This window comes from Aulonocara stuartgranti (genome assembly GCF_965226115.1).
Source record: "Aulonocara stuartgranti genome assembly, chromosome: 12".
Lineage (NCBI taxonomy): Eukaryota > Metazoa > Chordata > Actinopteri > Cichliformes > Cichlidae > Aulonocara > Aulonocara stuartgranti.
In genome coordinates this window covers 23,716,346-23,735,114 of record NC_138948.1, presented here as the reverse complement: position 1 = coordinate 23,735,114, position 18,769 = coordinate 23,716,346, and the positions used below count along the sequence as shown (strand labels likewise).

At 42.2% G+C, this 18,769-nt stretch overlaps 1 protein-coding gene across 5 annotated transcripts in view; it reads left to right on the top strand.

The window, feature by feature from the left end:
- The window catches only part of rtkna (rhotekin a), a 52,057-nt gene that overhangs the window by 32,137 nt on the left and 1,151 nt on the right, over window positions 1-18,769 (top strand). For 3 of the 5 annotated variants that reach the window (XM_082554015.1, XM_082554017.1, XM_082554019.1), the window contains exons 2-10: window positions 10,155-10,416; window positions 11,987-12,040; window positions 14,371-14,488; window positions 15,161-15,385; window positions 15,555-15,649; window positions 16,213-16,319; window positions 16,512-16,646; window positions 17,587-17,752; window positions 17,887-17,991. In XM_082554015.1, the coding sequence (XP_082410141.1) occupies window positions 10,155-10,416; window positions 11,987-12,040; window positions 14,371-14,488; window positions 15,161-15,385; window positions 15,555-15,649; window positions 16,213-16,319; window positions 16,512-16,646; window positions 17,587-17,752; window positions 17,887-17,991 (1,267 nt within the window). The remainder of the gene's footprint in view (window positions 1-10,154; window positions 10,417-11,986; window positions 12,041-14,370; window positions 14,489-15,160; window positions 15,386-15,554; window positions 15,650-16,212; window positions 16,320-16,511; window positions 16,647-17,586; window positions 17,753-17,886; window positions 17,992-18,769) is intronic. The other 2 variants (XM_082554016.1, XM_082554018.1) reach the window with 1 other exon arrangement.

The following is an 18,769-nucleotide window of genomic DNA, read 5'->3' as shown; positions in this document are numbered from 1 at the left end:
TCATCATGTGTGTATAAGAATGTGTGACTGTACCTTGCAGCAGCATGCACTCTGTGATGTCAATAAGACTGGAAAAGCATCATTATTATCAGTTTCAAGTGAGCTAAAATGTTTCTGAATTGTCTGTGCACATTGAGAATAGTGCACCTAACCTTTCCAGATAAATGCCTGCTGACAGGATGTGAGGACAAATGGGATTCAACGTGAGCACTAATGTAGGAGCCTGGGAAACACAGTCCAGCCCGACTTGTGTGTGTGCGTTTCAGCGTGCGTTTACTTCCAGTAGATTTACATGTCAGCAGAAAAAGGCCGTACAATGTTCTGTTCAAGTTAAATAAATTGTCGAATTGTCTGTCTCCTTGTGGATTCTCTCTTTGAAGATAAATGGTTGAGTAAATGACTGAGTTTTTTCACTACTTTCGTGTGTATGGATGTAAATACGAACACCTCGCCACACCACTAGTCTGTTGAAGATGTTCTGTACGGCAGAGATAAGAAGCGCACGTGGACACGCGCGCATTTGCCGCGATTAATTATGCTCCTCGTGCTCTTGTTCTTTTCGCTTTTCAATCTCAGTTGCCCTTATCCGCCTTCTTGCCTTCCCGACTCATTTTCTCACTGTCTGTCACTAAACTGACACACATTTGTGTGCACACATGCACAGGGAGACTCCAAGGGTTAATGTGGACCATTAGAAACCAGAGCAGACTGTAAGTGCTGTAAAGTGGCGCACAGGCAGGCTCGTGGACTGTAAGTGGCTCTCACTTTACATGTGTTTCCCATGACACATGACATTGATATGACTTTCATTAATCAAGCCACTGAAACAAATACTGCTTTTACTATCTGTGATACCTCCCTTAGCGTTTGGATCTTGGAGTGTGGCTCTTTCAGAATGCTGTTAATTAAGGATACCTCATAACCTATTTATTTATATATTACAGTAGATAGTAAAGGCAGGTAGATCATAGTGCCTCTTTTTATCATCTTAAAAGCTAGAGTCAGCCCCTGCACACTGACAAATGCACACACAGCTCCCAGCCTCATCTGTCCCCTTTTTTTGGTCATTTCACCCTCAGGGCAAAGAGCCAGGGTCAGTGTAGTGATATCTAGTTCTTCTCTAAGTCAGCTCAGTAATCCAGCAGCTTCATGAATATTATAATGAACTCATTTCAGAGCTCTTGCTCGTCGATAGTGGTTCACGGACACACATACACAAATACGGGAGGACACATTTGTTCTGCCTTGTTAGCACGTCTTCTTCTTTATCTTTCTAGTTTATAAAACCTACGTGGCGAATAAAAAGTATCACCTCCCCTACACCGGATCTCACATGGGCCAGGCGCATGAGGTTATATACACATGCAGGCATATAGTCTAAATAAGTAGAGGGCTAGAAGCATTCACTTTTCAGATTTACCCACATTAGTATGGTCTTGGCCCCGCATGCATAAAACTCAACTGAATCACCCCGTGCGTGTCTGCTGTACAGGAAAGAGAGCGCAAGACAACAGGGGGGAGTGTTTGTCAGGCTTAAATGCTAGTTAGGCCAGCTGAGCTAATTAGCCCAGATTTCCTCGTCCTGATTCAGAGAAGGAAAGCTCTGGATTACTGAGTGTGTATCTCCAAAAATGTGCAAGGCTGTTGAAACTCGAGGGATTTGCAAAAGTCAGCTAATGAGAGCTTCACAATTCACTTCGAGTGTTTTGATTGGTTTCTAATAGTGAGATAACTAGTCACCCCTCACCCACGCTGAGGATGAAAAGAAGCTTAATGGTATGGGACCCAGCAGGAGGTGCCTCTCTCTTTCAGTAACCTGCTACTGTGACCTCTTGGCCTTCTAAACTCTCCCTTTGTGCCTTTAAGCTGCTCCTCATTTGCCATTTGTCCCAGTGACCCCCACCCACCCCCAGATGAATACTCCATCCTGTGACCTCATAAACATTACAGCCATACAATATTTCCATCTCATGACAGACTGAAGGGCGTCGTAGAAAGGTTGAAAAAACGAAACACCCGATTCAAGTAAATCATGTAATACTGTTGACCAGACAAAGCACACGTGAAAAAAGAGGGCAAATATTTTAGCCTGTCAACCTGAAAATGTGAACATCACATCTAGGTCCTGTCCTTGCGTCCTCCTCCTTTTCTCACACCCATCCAGGGTGTGAGGTAATGTGTCATTCTGAGAGCCATCAGTCAGCATAACAAATGTGCACGCACACGCCAAAGTTCTTAGGAGATTCAGATGAATGTTTTTCAAGGGAAAGTGTTGTGTCACCTTCCTCGCTCAGGCCCTTCACAGCCATATATTAGCTTGAGCGCTAAGTAACACAGCCAACTTCCGTTCACAGACTAACGCTTCTCTTCAAACCTCAACTTCAGGTGATGGGAAACGAACAGGCTCTGAAAACACGTGAAAAATTCCTGCACGGTGCGGATTAAAATGTCACGTCGTTCTTTTTTTTTTTCTTTTGCCTCATGTGGGTCTGTTAAAGGGATTAAATCCCTTTTCCTGTTTCACCCCACTTCGATATGTACTGGCAGAGGCCTCTCGTTGAAAGACACCAGAGTGGTCTTTGATCATTTGCTTAAAAAGACCTGCGTCAAACCAATTCCTCTTTCCAACCCCTTTTTTTCTCATTCTCTGCCCGGGTCTTTGGTTTACAGGAAAAGCCAGCTCGGTTAATAATAATGTGTCAACTTAATAGTCAGTGGCTGTTTCAACATGCAGTGCACAACACTTGCTGTGTTGATAAGGTGTCCCTGATGCAGTTACAATTTTTGCTGAGTGTGTGTGCTTTTTTGTAATTTGCTAACTGCTTCCTGCAGCTGCCAGACAGTTCAGTCAGCCAATTACTATCATTAGGGTTCCTCTGTGACTGTTTGATCGGAAAGAAGGCTTCTTGGTCTGTCCCCTAATTCTCCTAATTCTAAACATGCAGATTGTGTTTTCTTCATTTTATTGAAGCACTACCCAAGAATATGATTATTACCCTAACAACAGAAGTTTTTTCGGAATGTTTTTGTAGCACTGCTTTTAGATTTGGGCTTATGAATCTAAACGGATTTACAATCTGCTCATTTGTGTCGGGACATGGCATTATTTCGTGTTTTGAATGCGCCCCACTTTGTTCCCTCTGGTCCTGACGAAGTGAAATAGAAGAGAAGCAGGAGGGGGTGCTGCTGTTATTAGTGTTCTTGTGTTGCCGATATTCATAACAAAGTACCCCGCGTGATGAATGTATATCTGTTTTTCCAGCCCGCGGTTATTTACGAGTCTGGTCTGGAAACTGTGTGAGGTTTTTCACAAATCTATACTGTGCAGGCCTGTTACTTACATGCTGGGAGACCACACACACACGCATGCTGTAGATACACTGTCCGACATGCAGGTGCACATATATATCCAGCTGTTATCACCACCTATATGCTGACTTTTAAATAATGCAATCCCGGGTTTAGTGTGCACAGCCATGTAAGAGCAGTCGACCTCTAGAGTCTCTATAAATTGCTGAATGATCACTGCTTGGCAGACTCTGAGCTCCCTGCACTCTCTTGAACTTCCAAACAAATTTGTTTTATAGCCCAAAATTCACTCCAACGTTGTTCTCCTTAGGGCAGGTTGCCAAAAAAACAAGTACACTTGCAAGTACAGAATGCACCGATAGAACAAATACACACTGATGCGCCTGCATTTGGTTCTTTGCATACAAAGCAGGCATATGCCTGCAGCTTAAAACGTGATTTAGGACACAGGCGTATGCATATCATTTCTTTCTTTAGCACTTTCTTCTCTGGCTCCACCCAGTCTGCGCAGGGACCCAGCTGCAGTATAACATACTGCCTTTGTGTGAGAACAGCTGGCTGCAAAGTCACTTGGACACGGTCTCACACACAGACGCAGTGCTCACGCAGATACGCATGTAGTTTTGTGTGCGAGCAGAGATGAAATAATTGGATGCATAAGCTTTTGGGAAGAGAGGGAGTTCGTGGTGATTAAGCTATAAGAGCAACCCCATAACAAATCACCTCTGTGATGACATCAGCATGTTGGCACCTAGACCTGCATACACTGGCGCATTTTGCCTCAAGTGAGCGCCCAGGGAATGAGTAAGTGTTAAGTGCGTCCTGCCAATGGAACAGGCTTGGACTGCTTTGTAGCCAGCTTCACTGTCATAAAAGCAGCATACACTCCACCCATTTCTGCTTCTCTATCTTTCACGACCAGTGCCAAACCAGTTCCCTTCAGTGTTGTTGTGCTCTGGCTTCCCTGCACCAGCTGGACTCTGAAAGACTGTCTGATGAATGCAGTCATTGTTTTTCAGTGGTTTAGGTTTGGTTTTGGGATTGTTTTTTGGAGGGTTTTTTTCCTGTCTGCTCCTAATCTTACGCCAGTCTACATGTTATGTAAACAGTCATACATATGTGCATGGGATGCATTTTTCATGTGCACTGGTATTTGTCTGTACACAAATATAACAGTGGAGTCTGCTATTACTGCCTTTTGGTTCCCTAACATCCCAACACACTTCCTTTTATGCATTTATCCACAGTCTAGCCATTCTGCTTCCTCAATTTTTTAAACTCCTTTCTCCCTATGTCTGTATCTTCCTTCTGAGTTTTCATTCTCTCAACTGATTTGCTATTGATTTTTTTTTTTTTACTTCTCTTCATTCATCTCTTACTTTTTTCTTCTTCTTTTTTTTAACCCTGTCAGCTGTCCCCATCCTTAGCATAGCTTACAGCCATGCTCTGGGTGTGGGAGAGGAAGAGGGTAAGCAAGAGGGAAAGTAGCGGAAGAGGGTGGAGAGGAAGGCGAGGCACATAGTTGTGGCTGGCTAATTGAAAGCCAGCAGTTTGGTCAGTAAAGTCCCAACGTATGGGAGTGGTCAGGAATTTGCTAGCCTGGGTTTTGTGTGGATGTGTGTGTGTGTGTGTGTGTAATAAATCCAGAGCACATTTGTGTCAGTATGAAAGTCTGTGGCCATAAAGATTGACAGATTGTGGGTGTTTTTGTGAGTGCCTGCACAATACCATTTCCCTGTTTGTGTGTGTGTTTCAGTCCTGCTGATGCTATTGTTCACAGTTATCATCACCACCTCTTTTAAATCTGCCTCTTTCCCTTTTCTGCTAACCTTTTTTTCTTTTTCCAGTCAGCTGTGGTGTTCGTTCACAAAGAGTTAAGAGTCAGCAAAGAAAGAAAAGGTGGTATGGTTCAGTGGTCTTAAGAGAAATCATTCTTTGTACTGGTGAAGGATACTCGTTCCATCCCAGTTTACACAATCGCCTTTGTGTACTCTTATCCCCTTACAGGGTGAGGCGAGCAGGAGGACAATATTTACTGCTGGTATCCTCGTTGATTTCTGTGGTATATACTACATGTTTCAGACATCCCACGCTTCACTGTGAACATGCTAGGGATGCAGTAATGTAACAAGACTACAAGGTCCACATTACAGCCACGCTGGCAGCTCTGTGAGTCTGCACGTGGGCAGAGCGGTCACTGAATATTAGCATTAGCGCTCTAACACACTGACAGTTAGATATGCTCAATATATGTGCATAGCGTTTTAGCATAATTAAGCAGAGGGATTCATGCTGTTACCTGTGAAAATTCTTCCCGACCTAGTATTAACTGTTCATCCTGCCCTGCGTGACTTTCACCCACAGGCTGTTTGAATTATTATGTAATAACCCTAACCCCTAGGTCTAATCCCACGCTTTAACTACGACCGTCTGGCCTGTGTAGAGATAGAGGTTAAAGGTCAAGGGTCAGCGATCTGAACAGGAAAGGCTATTCACGCAGAACAGCACATCGTAAACAAACCATTACACACCATCTGCAGGGGCGTCAAATCCCGGAGCAGCGCATGTGTCTTTGCTTGTTTGTGTAGGTGTGCATGTTGGTGTCTCTGTGATCACACCCACAGACACGCAAGTGAGGATCAACACAGCCAGACGGGGACAGAGAGGTGACAGAAAGTGACCATCTGGTAGCCAGTGAGGCATCAAATTACCTTCTGAAAGGTTACATTAGCGTTATGCATATACTGTGTGTGCCATAATGACACTTTTAAATAGTTCCATTATCGAACAATTATCTGCAACCCAGCAGAGTTACAATGTGAGGAAAAACAATTTGTGGTTTAAATGAAATATTTAGACAGGAAGGACGGCCATGAAATTTTCCACAGATGATTTGATGAACCCTGTAAACATCACTGATAACCAAATCTATCTACAAAGGGCTAGCAGCAGGTCACACTTTGCTCTTACCTTTATTAAATGTCTTATCATCTGGAGGACAGATTAGCACATTCATGATGAATCCTGTTGTTTTGAACATGGAGTGTTTTCCTCTAATACCGCAATCAGATTGATTTCTGTGGTTTTGAGAAAAATGTGTCACCCACTAGAGCCAGCAGCTTTGTGTGGCTGGATACATAATTCTGGTGCGCATATTTATGTCTCCCTTGGGGTAATTTTTAATCACTCTGGTGATTCCCTTGATGTTTTGTCTGGTGTATAACAAGTAAAAATTCCTATTTATGTACTCAGGTTGACTAAATGCTACAACACTAAATGATTTCCCATCTGTTTCAGCTTTGCTTTGCATCAGGCTCTTTGTCTTTTCCTCTCCGCACATCAGCAAATATGAGCGTCTTAAACTGAGATGCATTACACAGCAAACTTTATGCTTTCTTAGGGTTGGCATGCTGGTAGCATTTAGCCCCGAGCACCACTAAACCTCACAGAGCTTCTAACATTGTTGCTACACATACCTTTACAACATCTAAATGGCCAACCTCTTAATTATGCGATTTTCTTCCTTTAACCATTAAGCTTTGAAAAGACTCTCATGTCTTCATTCATGTTTGTTCTTTTTTCCCTCTTCACCCCTGCTCATTCACAGAGCTTTCTGCTTAATTACATCTACAGCAGAGTTGTTATATAAACAAGCACCTTTTTCCTCTTGCCAAATCTTTGTCTCTTTAGCTGCCACTTTTGTTTTCCATCAACCCTTCAGTTTTTCATCATCTTCCTCACCGGGATCCTTTGTACCTAACCTTTTAAAAATATAATCACATTTTTTGTTACTTTTCTCAATTCTTGCAGTTCCCCTTCAAAGTTTCCTCTCCTCTCGTCCTCCACCCACACCTTTCACCCTGTCAACACATATCTCCTCCTTTTGTCTCTGTTCCTCTTTTCTGCTGTTTTCCTCAAGATTCTCCCTGTTTCCTCTGACGGCTCCGCTTCCCGTCTGTGTCTTTGCTTGATGCTCAGCATGCCCTGCATCCCTGTCGCCTAACCACCCTTCCTTCATCTTCGTTCTTTCTTCTGTCCGTCCTGCCATCATCACAGGCAGTCAGAAATGCCCACTGGTCTAACACCTGCCGCTCTGAACACACAGCGCATGTGAGCTTACGAGGTTGTGTTTGTCCACGCCTCTGAGTATTTATGAAAGATCATGAAAAGAAAATGTCGATTCGTTATGGCATGTGTGTATGCCTGTGTTGTTAAGTGTTGAACTCAGTCTGTTTTTTTGTACCCTACTGGCCTGACGTAGAGCCAGTCTTCTGGATTAGACGTGGATCTAGGCTGCTTGAATTCTATTCTGAGATCCCCAGAAGGAAAAGCCTGTTAAATTAGCAGCTATAAATACAGGACTTCCTCCCAGCAGGTCACTCTAAGACCTACTGCACCGACATGGACAATTTCTTTGCTCCCTATGCATGTACAGAACTGAACCCCTGTGTGTCTTTATGGGAGTGTATGCATTCTTGAGAGCTGTCCAGGCAAGCTTACGTCTAGTGCTGCATGTGTGGTTTGTGGCATTACTGCTAACAAGGACACTGGCCTTTCACTCTTTAAGAGTCACTCCAAATTTCTTTTTTCCTTTTTTTTGCTTTACCCATATAACATAAAAAAGATGCAGTAATTTTATCACTAACTTACTCATTGCCTGCATTCACATATAACCTGTAACCTATGATAAATAAGTGAAATGTCTACATTAGGCATCTCAAGCATCAAGAACACTTGGTATCATGGAAAGTTTGGCATAAAATGTCACATTTTACTGCAAATTCTTTTGTTTTTCACATGCATTTTAATGCCAAGTATAGTATTGTGCAAATGTCTTGAGCCACTCCCTTTTTAAAGTGGTCCTGGGCAATAGTTCCTTCAGCTATTTGTTTATTTTCAATCAATTTTCAATGTTAATATTTTGTTATATCTCTTCATGGGACAACACTGAAGATATGTAAAGTAGTCAGTGTACAGCTTGTATAACAGTGTAAATTTGCTGTCCACTCTAAATAACTCAACACGCAGCCGTTATTGCCTAAACCGCTGCAAAGTAAATGCTCATGAAACAGTGCTTGACCTTGAAAATTAAAATTTCCTCTTGTACCTCATAGTCATCCAGTTGATAACTGTTATGTTTATACTGTTGTTATAATTTGATCACCTTGATTTTTCAAGAGTGCTGTAATTGTTTTTGGGGCAGTAAAAGCGTTCATTTAATGATGGAGGCTATTTGTTTAGCCACGTTGTGTTTAACAGCTGCAGTGTAGATTGTGCATGACTCTAGAGTGATCATTATCTCACTGCTGTGCCTGATAGTTCTTCTGTTAGAGTGTTTCTGTGGAGAAATCTCACATTCATCCCTTTTTAATGTGATATCCTGTTACTGTAGCAAGTAAGGAGAAAGTACTGCTGGAGCGCTTATGACAGACAGTGTTTTTGGTGGTTTCTTCTAGGCAAGGAGTTATTTAATTCATGTATGATTTATAATTTCTAGTATAGCTTTCACCACCATGCAGAAACAATGTGGTCATATCCTAAGAAGCATTTCTTTCAGTGCAGCGGTTAATCACACAAAACCTCAGGTTGTAGTGCAGTCCAGCGAGAATCTGCGTCCAAATGTAAACTTTCCCATTGAAATCAAATTCATTCCCCTCCTGCTGGCTCTCTGCTGAACAAAAGTGACTTATTCTTAAAGAGAGAAAGAGAGAGAGAGAGCCAGGTAGAAAGGAGAAAGAGCATGTGGAGGACAAGAAAGAAAAGCCGATTGAGGACGGTGGAGTGGAACGGATGGGGTCTAAGAGGAGGTGAATTATAAAAGCTTAAATGAAAAGAATAAAAAATTCATAGGAATCAGACAGAGAGAGAAGATAAATGAGTAATATTGGAGTAGCGGAGAAAGGACGAGGCATTTATCAGGCAGAGAGCGCTCGGAGCAGTAGAGGTTATATTTGAGGACAGCGGATTCTTGTTAATGTATCGCCGGAGATGGCGAGCAGACACGCTCTCACACACGTGCTTCAGCAGTCAGGGAGAGGTTGAACACCATCTGCTCAACAATAAAAATAATAATAATGATAATAACAGATTGTTTTCAGTTTAAAGATAACCTTACTGTTCTATACTTCTTAACTGGAATTTACACAAATGCTTTTGCAGGCCGGGTGGATTAGCATGAACCCTTAAGCTTAGTCAAACTTTTCTTTTCCTTGAGCTTCGTTTGAATCCTGCGTTTATTTTTGTGTTTGTGAATACTTGTGAGTACTGTATATCTACATTGTGTTTTCATTTCTGAGCAAAGTTAAAGTTTGGGGGTTTATTTTGTTTTCGTTTTTTTACTACACCCATGTGACAGGTTTCTTAAAGCACATTGGCTAGATTTAGTTTGATAGCGCAGTGCTGTTTTTTCTTTAGGAAATCTGTTTGAAATCAGTTTAAAATTGCAAAGTACGCATGTGCACATTTGAGTATCTGGGGGTATCTTCGGGACACAGACTTTCAGCATTTGACGGCTTCATTCTTTATCTCCCAACTTGAGAGTTACCGCTCCGTCTGTGTGAGTGTATGCCAAGTGACTTTGCACTAAATGATTCAACATGGACGTGTCTGCTCAGCAGGGGTGTGGGCTCATTGTTAAGAGGGCTAAAGGCCATGCACACACATACACAAACTAATGCAAACTTTGCTTGAAGTTGTCATTTCTAACCCTTTTTGTGCCTTTATTTCTCCCAAAACATCATTTTTTAAAATGTCTTATCAGTGAGAAGTGAATCTATTGTGTACCTCACTTTCAAATGGGTCTTCATTACTCATAAATGCCTGTTGTCCCGCTCTCGTCTTTGCAGGACAGCGACATTCAGAAGAAGATTGATCATGAGATCCGAATGCGTGATGGAGCCTGCAAGCTGCTGGCTGCCTGCTCCCAAAAAGACCAGGCTTTGGAAGCGGCAAAGAGTCTACAGACATGCAGCACCCGTATCATGGCCTACATGTCAGAACTGCAGAGGATGAAGGAGGCTCAGGTCATGCAGAAAGTCACACGCAGATCATCAGATGCAGGGCCGATGGGCGACAGGCTCCCATGTAAAGGAAAAGTCGCCATCTCAGGTGAGAAATAGACAAAAGCGTTTATTTCTGAGAGAAAAGTGATAGGAGAAGGTTCAGGGTGGAAATTTTCCCAGCATTTTGGAAGATTTTGAGAAAGCTTTTAAAGTTATTTAATCATTTAAATGTGGCACTGTTGTTGCCAAGAGACTGTGACCAGCAGTAAAAGGAGGAAATTGATCAAATTTAAGCTTCCTCTTATTACTGTAATTTAATGCTGAGCTGCTCTCATCAGCCTTTAATAGCAGATGTTTCATTTTTAAATTACTTTGTACTTTCTGACTTGCTGCTGTCCACCACATTGATGAAAGCTCACTCTGGAGATCAAGACAGTCAGATCAAATTTTACTGTCATCTTGTCTACTTGTAGAATGCAATGTAAGTAAACAAAGACATTTTGAAAAGCATTATTGTAATGATTTACACATTCACCCAGCAAGCGAATGATCCGTGGTTCGGTCACGGGATGTGGCACAAATGCCTTTGCAGTTGCATCAGGAAGGGTAAAAATCTGCCAAATTAAGCATGCGGTGCTACCTGCTATGGTGACGCTTTGTGAATAAGGGAGCAGCCAAAAGAAGCTTATTGAGATTCTTAAGAATAAAAATCCTCCATATTTTTACTCTTAAACTCTGTGACAATAAATTGCATTATTCCCAGTAAACCGGGTCTTCATGCAGCCCCTCGGTTCATCAGTTCAGTTCTGTCTGGAACAAGTTATTTTAGCTCCTGTCGCTTTAAGGCTCCCTGCCATAAAATTCCACATTATTCCAACTGGCAGTCCCTCATAAATTGAAGATTTGAACAGCAGGCGAACTTTCTGTGCACGTTTGGAGCTGTGAGATGACCGCATTAGCGACATCCTCTTTCTTTTAATTCATTTAGACCCAAAAACTTGTCTGAAGCTGAGCGCTTAGTGCAACCTGAAGTTTGCACTAGTGATTGGTGCCTTGTTTGCGACTTGGTTAATATGAGCATCCGTTGTTATTGCAGGATATTTACAGTCATGTGGCAAAGAAACTCCCATGATTCAGTAGCTTGTGGAATCACTTTTAGCAATCCTATTCTGTGTTATACAGCTATGTGTTTTTCTCCTGACAACACTTCCAAATGAGCTATACCTGTTCAGTCTTTCTCAAATTTTAAGGTTATGAACTTTGACATTTAAGATGTTAACTGTGGCCTGTAGAGTCTGAGATGCAGCTCTTAGGTATTTTCCAGTTTCTGTCATCATTGCATACTCTGACCTTGGGGTGAATTTGCTGGGACGTGCAGTCCTGGGAAGACAGTGGTTGTGTGTTAGCACACACCTGAAGGCTCCAGACCTGCAAACTGTCTAAACTTCTGTTTTCATAGAGGCATCTACACTTGCTGATGGTTAACTAATCAAGTGCATTTGATTAGTAGCACCTGACTGCTACTTATCCTCCTAATTCCTATGACAGCAGTAAGGCTATACTTTATTTTTCACGGGACTATTGAGGGTCCTGTGAAAGCTTTCTTTTTCACATGACTATAAAGAAAGGCACAATTGGTCCTCTGTTGTCTAATCTTCAGCCTGTTGTCTTTACAGATCTTCGGATCCCTCTCATGTGGAAAGACACGGAGTACTTCAAGAACAAAGGAGGTGAGAAGTCGTGTGTGTGTGTGTGTGTGTGTGTGTGTGTGTGAAGAAAGTCATTGATGACTTATGAATGATTTATACTTCCAGTATTTATTAATAATCAGCTTCTGTGGAAAGTAGCCCTCGGTTGCTTCCGCGGTTGTATCTGAAATCCTTGAAATAATGGGGCGGGGAGGTGTGAGATTCATTGAGACTCTAGAATGAAAATGACCTTTTATTTCTCGCTTCCGGGTGAAAACGCTTACATGGACGGATTGCGGTGTGACATTTTCTCTGCTCTGTACCCATTTTTACACCCCAGACTCCAGACAGTGTGGCAAAAATCCATCTGTACAAAGTTGCCCTTTCTCACATCCAGCACACAACAGGAGGCTCTGTGTCAGATGAATTCTCAGCACTAGAAATATGCTATTTGCTGCTTTACTCAGTGGGTTGGGTATGGACCACACACTCACTCACTGTGATTTCTCTAGTCAGTGATCTACCCAGTTCTCACATGGGCTCAATCAGACATTAATTACTAGACTACTTACTGGGGGAGTTCACACAGTGAAGGCTGTTTAATTTCCAATTCAACTGATTCATTTAATATTGCCTAGAAACATTCAGGGGTGCAATGCATGTGCAAAAACGACTTTAGTTGCAGCTGTTAGAAATGATCTTCACAGTCATTGGGAGCTTTTTTGTTTTTTTAGCTTTATCTCTCTACTTTACTCCTGGAAGCACAACTTGACCCACTGTCCTGTCTGGATTGCTTTGCCTGCTGGCTATTACAAAGAATCACGAAGGCAATGAAACGCTTCATTCTTAGTAGTGATGGGAGAGCTGTAAGCCAAAAACAAATAAAATCTGTGGTGCGTTTAAGGATCCACTCTAGTTTTCTGTCTTATGGAATATTCCTGTGAACCTGCTCGTATTAAATTGTCTTTGTGATAAAATTCAATAGAGCGCTGAGAATCTAACAATGGAATTTTTTTTATATTGGCCATTTTCTATCCCACCTGCTCTAGATAAATTTAATGTATGTTAACCTCCATACCGTCATTATAATAGTCTCAGTGCTCAGCCTCTCCCTTGGCAACTCGAATGAATTAATCTGCGTGACCTGTGCATGGAAATGAACTCTTGAGACAGGTAGTAGTCTCTTAACAAAGCTTAATGAGGCTGTAAGTCAAGGTCATTAAGCACACAGAGACATAAACTGAGGCAAAGTGTGTTCCTTTCTCATTTGTCCAGTCAGATTTTAGTGAGGAGTGTTGATTTCATACTTGGAATAGTAATTGCGCAATGAAGTGTGGGACATTAGGTGTCAATGTGCCGTTTACATGGAAGCGCGAGTAGAACTTACCAGTGCCAGTTATAAAGTGTTTTATGAGGAAGAAATACAAGATTATCCCCAATATGAGGTTGTGGGGTGAAGGTGCGATCATAGGGTTCTGGGAATCTTGGGAAATTCAAATTTTCCAATCTTTTCTTTAATGTCAAGTCCTTGCTCACCTCTAGACCAATTTCAGTGCTGCTGCTATTTTTAAATTGTTTCGTGTAAGCTCGTTTTGTTCCCAGAGGCACTGGTGCCTCTTCGGTGCTCACTGGATCTCCTCTAGTGTGTAAGAGCGGCAACCCATCCACTTTTATTTTTGAAACGTGGACATCGCTCAGACGCCTCAATGGACACAGCCCTTAGGAATTTGACAAAAAAAACCCACTCATGTGCTACTCTTGAAATAATTCGGCACTTCTTTTCTTACAGAAAACTACTGTTTAGTCTCGCTGACCTTAGGCGATCATTCAAAACAACAAACTGTTCCGTCTCAAAATAGCGGCAACACTGAAATCAGTATATCAGTGTACAAGAAGGTGACCTTTAAGTGGAGATTGGTCAAATTTTGATTTTTATGGGTAGATTCCTGGAACTTTCTAATCAAACTGCTCGAGAAGAAGAGATTAGGCCTGTCTGCCCCGACTCTGTCTGCTCCATCTGTTGTAGTTTCTTTCATAATTTCTCACTGGTGTTATGGAAATGATGGTTTTCTTAGACACAAAGATTTCAGGGTTTATCTATAATCACAGTGAAACCTTCCCTAAAATATAATCTTCACACAAAGATTCCTGTAGTTTAGTTTCAAAATACTGTTCACTATTTCCCATGAATTCTTAGCACAGCTGACCATTAAACTGAAACCAACAGTTTAATGTTTGCTGCATTGCCATTTTGGCTCTGATTTTTAAAGTGATGCAAGTAAATGAAAGCTGCTGAAGTGTTTCAAAAATGCACTGTTATGTAGAAGTGTTTCCTCTTCTTCTCTTCTGACTTTCTACATTTTCATTCGTAGAGCTTCATCGATGTGCGGTGTTCTGCCTGTTGCAGCTGGGAGAAGAAATCTTTGATACAGACATGGTGATAGTAGACCGGACACTCACCGATATTTGCTTTGACAACACTATCGTATTGTAAGTCACCTGTCAGTCCTATAACCGAACAGCCATATAATCTGTGACCATCACAGAAGACTGTAGTAAAACCAGTAGTTTAATATTGTATTAACATGGTTTTGTAATGTTGTACATCCAAAGTTGAACAATTAGTAAATGCACTGTTTGATACACTGTAAGTACCAATGAGAGGGCGATCTATAACACCTGATTGTTAAGCCAATTTTATGTTCGGTATTTAGAATTCAAATAAATTTAGTTGGCAAGTAACTGAAAGTGCAATACAGTACAAACTACAATCGTTTTGCCAGTTCAGTTTTATTTATGTAGTGTCAAATCACAATAACAGTTGCTTCATATTGTAGGATTATCCTACAATACCCTAGAGACCTAAAGACCCTACAATAATACAGAGAAAACCCCAATAATCAGATCTCCCCCTACGAGCAAGCACTTGGCAACGGTGGGAAGGAAAAACTGCCTTTTAACATGAAGAAACCTCCAGCAGAACCAGGCTCATGAATACTGTACAACATTTTTGCCCAAAATATTATACAAGAGAGGTATAAAAGAGCACACATGAAGCACATAGGTATGTGAAAGTAAGCACTGTACTCGAGTGGATGCACTTAGTTACTCTTTTAAAATGACCCTTAAAGAGATGGTGATGATGAGCATTTTCTCTTGCAGTAGTGAAGCCAGCCCAGGTTTCGAGCTACGGGTTGAGTTGTATAGCTGCTGCTCAGAGGATGACTATTCTGCAGGCAGCACACCAAGGAAACTGGCCAGCAAGCTGAGCTCTTCACTGGGTCGATCAGCTGGGAAGAAACTCCGGGCAGCCATGGAGCCTGGACCGTGTAGTCCCGTAAGCAACGGAGGGGGAGCCCCTCTCCTGCTGCCAGTTCCCTCTGTACCGTAAGTTTAGCTTCATATAATATCTATAGTTTTTATACAAAAACAGAAAATGGATTGGAAATAACTTGTAATTTCAGAGAGCAGATATTTATTGAGACCATCGCTCACTGCAAACATGCATACTCAAACACCAAATTAAATTCTTCTCTTCACTCTTGTGTGTTGACAGGGGCCCGAAGTACCACCTCTTAGCCCACACCACACTGTCACTGTCACACGTCCAGGACAGCTTTCGCACGCATGACCTCATCATTTCAGGCAACGGTGAGTGGCAGCCACCATCAATCTGTGTCCTCGCCATCTTTCTGCTTCCTCTGCCAAATCGGCCATCTGTCTATTTTTCGTCTTTCTCGTCACCGCCTCACTTCTTCGCCCGGCATTCTGATCATTTCCTTTACACCAGCATATGGCGCAGCTATGCCTCCTCCTCTTTTCCTCCTCTGTCCTCCCACTTTCTCTGACAGGCAGCCATTGTCAAGGTCACAGTAATAAAGGCTGCGCTAGTGAGGTGACTGCTGTGTAAAGCTGTAATGATGCTGGATAACAAGGGTCCAGACCCTAACACAGACAGGCCTCTAGTGTTTTATTCATTGGCCCTGCAGCCTGCTGTAAAGTTTCACTGCCAAACTGCATGACACTCCCTGCAGCTGCCATCCTTTTATACCCCAGTGTGTGCTAAAGGGGGGACGGTGTGACGTGAGGATGCAGTGTGTGTCGGTTTGTGTGTGTGGATGCATGTTTCTGTGTGGAATTTTAATGGCATGGGAATATTTTTATTTATTTATAAGTGTTTATTTTTTCCCCATCCATCTATTCCCTCCCTGCAGAAGAGTGTTCGTACTGGCTGCCACTCTATGGTAGTATGTGTTGCCGCCTCGCAGCTCAGCCTCACTGTATGACCCAACAGATGATGAGCGGGTGCTTGAAAGTTAAGGTAAGCTGGCAAGCCTGCAAATGTGCGTTGCTGCAAACTATTCCTCCAGGGGTTGTGCTAGATTTTTTGGCATATATCCACACTTTTTATTCTTTTTCTCCCCTACCACATTCCTGTTCTCTCAATCTCATGTTGTCGTCTCTCTTTGTGTGCGTATTTTTTGCTCCTTTTTTCCATTTTTTCTTTACCTAGCAGCAGTGTGGAGGTGACCCTCAGAGTTGGACAAAAGTTCACGCCGTTCTCAAAGGAACAAACCTTTTCTGCTACTACCGGCAAGAAGATGTGGAGGCTAACGTTGAGCCAGCTTTCACTATTGGCATCAACAAGGTCAGCAAAGAAATCTGAAAGGCAGTATATTATCTCTTTGAGCTCGATCCAGCCTTAGAGAAGCAGTAGCTGCATATTTTTGGTAACACCTTAGGCATCAGAATAGATGGTAAGAAAACAAGCTTGTGGATTACCACACGTTTAAATAACAAGCTCACTGGTAGACTCTGAGCCTAAAGAGAAAATTTAGCTCTTTTCTTTGCAGCGGTTCTCAAGGTTTATTTTAAAAAGCCACCTAGAGCTGTCAGAATCGAGCTCCATTGAGTTCATGAGTACCAAACTGCGGTTGTTACCTTTTGAGGTGTGACTATAGAAACGTTCATCAGGCCTGTAAAGGCACATTTCTACTGCTCAAAGCTTTGTATACACAGGAAGACCCCTCTATCCAATTGGAAGTCATAATTCTCTCTTGCCATCATTTTTCCCTGCATCAAATAAAGATCAGTCAGCTGGCCAGTCACGCTCTGAATCATCTCATTTCCTGTGTCTTTAAGAGTCGATTCCTAGACTGCTTCACAATCTTTCTGTAGTGACGCACTCGGTCTTTTGTGTCCTCTGACCTTGAGCATGCTGATAACCTAAAGCCAAGTCAATCAGATCAGGTCTGTATAATCTTTTGTGCGGCTCACATTAGAGGAGACAGAAAGAGGGAGCGCAGCATGGCAAAGGCGTGAACAGGACAACACTGCCATCTAGTGGTCATAGTCATACCTAGCCATATTTAGAGTACAGCAAGTTATGGGAATTGGGAGTCAGAATCCTTTTGTTGGATAATTGCTGGAGGGAAATGGTTTGGAAGAGCACTAATTGGTGACTTTATTAATGAAGGCTTATTTTCAGTGGAGACTTATTCATTGAACCACACTGTACTTCCATTCGTTCCCTGTTGTAGACATTTTTGCGGTAGATGATTGTATTCTTTGCCACTCCTGTGTTTCAGGAGACCAGAATACGTGCATCAGAGAAAGACCCTCTCAGTAAAGTTCAGAATATCTGCATCAGCAACCATTACGGAGGGGAGGAGGTTACGCACACTGTGACCACAGACAGCCGCGAGGAGACACACCGCTGGATGGAAGCCTTTTGGCAACATTTCTACGATATGAGTAGGTCCTTATGTGTCATTTAAACCCGCAACATGTGGTCGTTTAACATATGTTTTAAAGGACAGCATATAGTGCCGTATATTCTCCATCTGCTGCTTGATTTGTTGATGGTGACGTTTGCCTCCAATGTACAGGCCAGTGGAAACAATGCTGTGATGACTTAATGAAAATTGAACTTCCATCGCCGCGAAAACCAGCTCCTATCACACCGAAACAAGGCTCTTTGTATCATGAAATGGGTAAGAATTCTCCTTGTGTCAAGGTGTTTTTTGGTCACTTATAACCTAATGTGAAAAATAAAGCACTGTGCCTGCATTGCATGTGGCTGTGTTGAATTTCTGTTTCTTGAGTGCACGTGCATCAAAGATGCTGTCAATTACGTTTTCCTATCCGATTTCTCAAACTCACTCTCTGCTTCACTTCTCTGTGCTCTAAATAGAAGGGTTCTTATCTCTGACGTGCTGACTAACTTGTCTTCTGTTTCTCTATTCCTCTTTTTCCTTTTCACGTTCCTTTGTATGTCATATCTATCCTTCCTCGCCATTTCCTGTTCCCCATTTCCCTTATTTCCGTGTGAAATAACGTAAAATTAATTTCATCACGCTTTTCATAAACTTTCACCGTTCATTGTAATGGTTGAATTATCTTGATGCATGAATGAAATCTTTCTTTGTTTTCCCATCACTCCTGTTTGAATGAGCGTGTATCCTTTTCCTTTTTTTGTCATGTCCATTAAAATTGCCAAACTACCAACTTTTCCCTCATCCCCGTCTCTGCTCTATCCCAACTCTCTCACCAACTTCCCTGTTGATTTTCCTAACCCTGGCAGCTCCTCTTGCCACACCCTCCTGTGAGGGTCTTCTGCTGCAGGATAACGCTGTGTCTGCTGAGATTCGTGCTCTGCTCTCATCCTATTACAACGACAGGTGAAGTAACAGGACTAGGACTCAACATGAATTGGTTTGTGGTAAATGTTGCAATCCCAAGAAGCTGGAGTCTGCATTCTGAATAGAATTA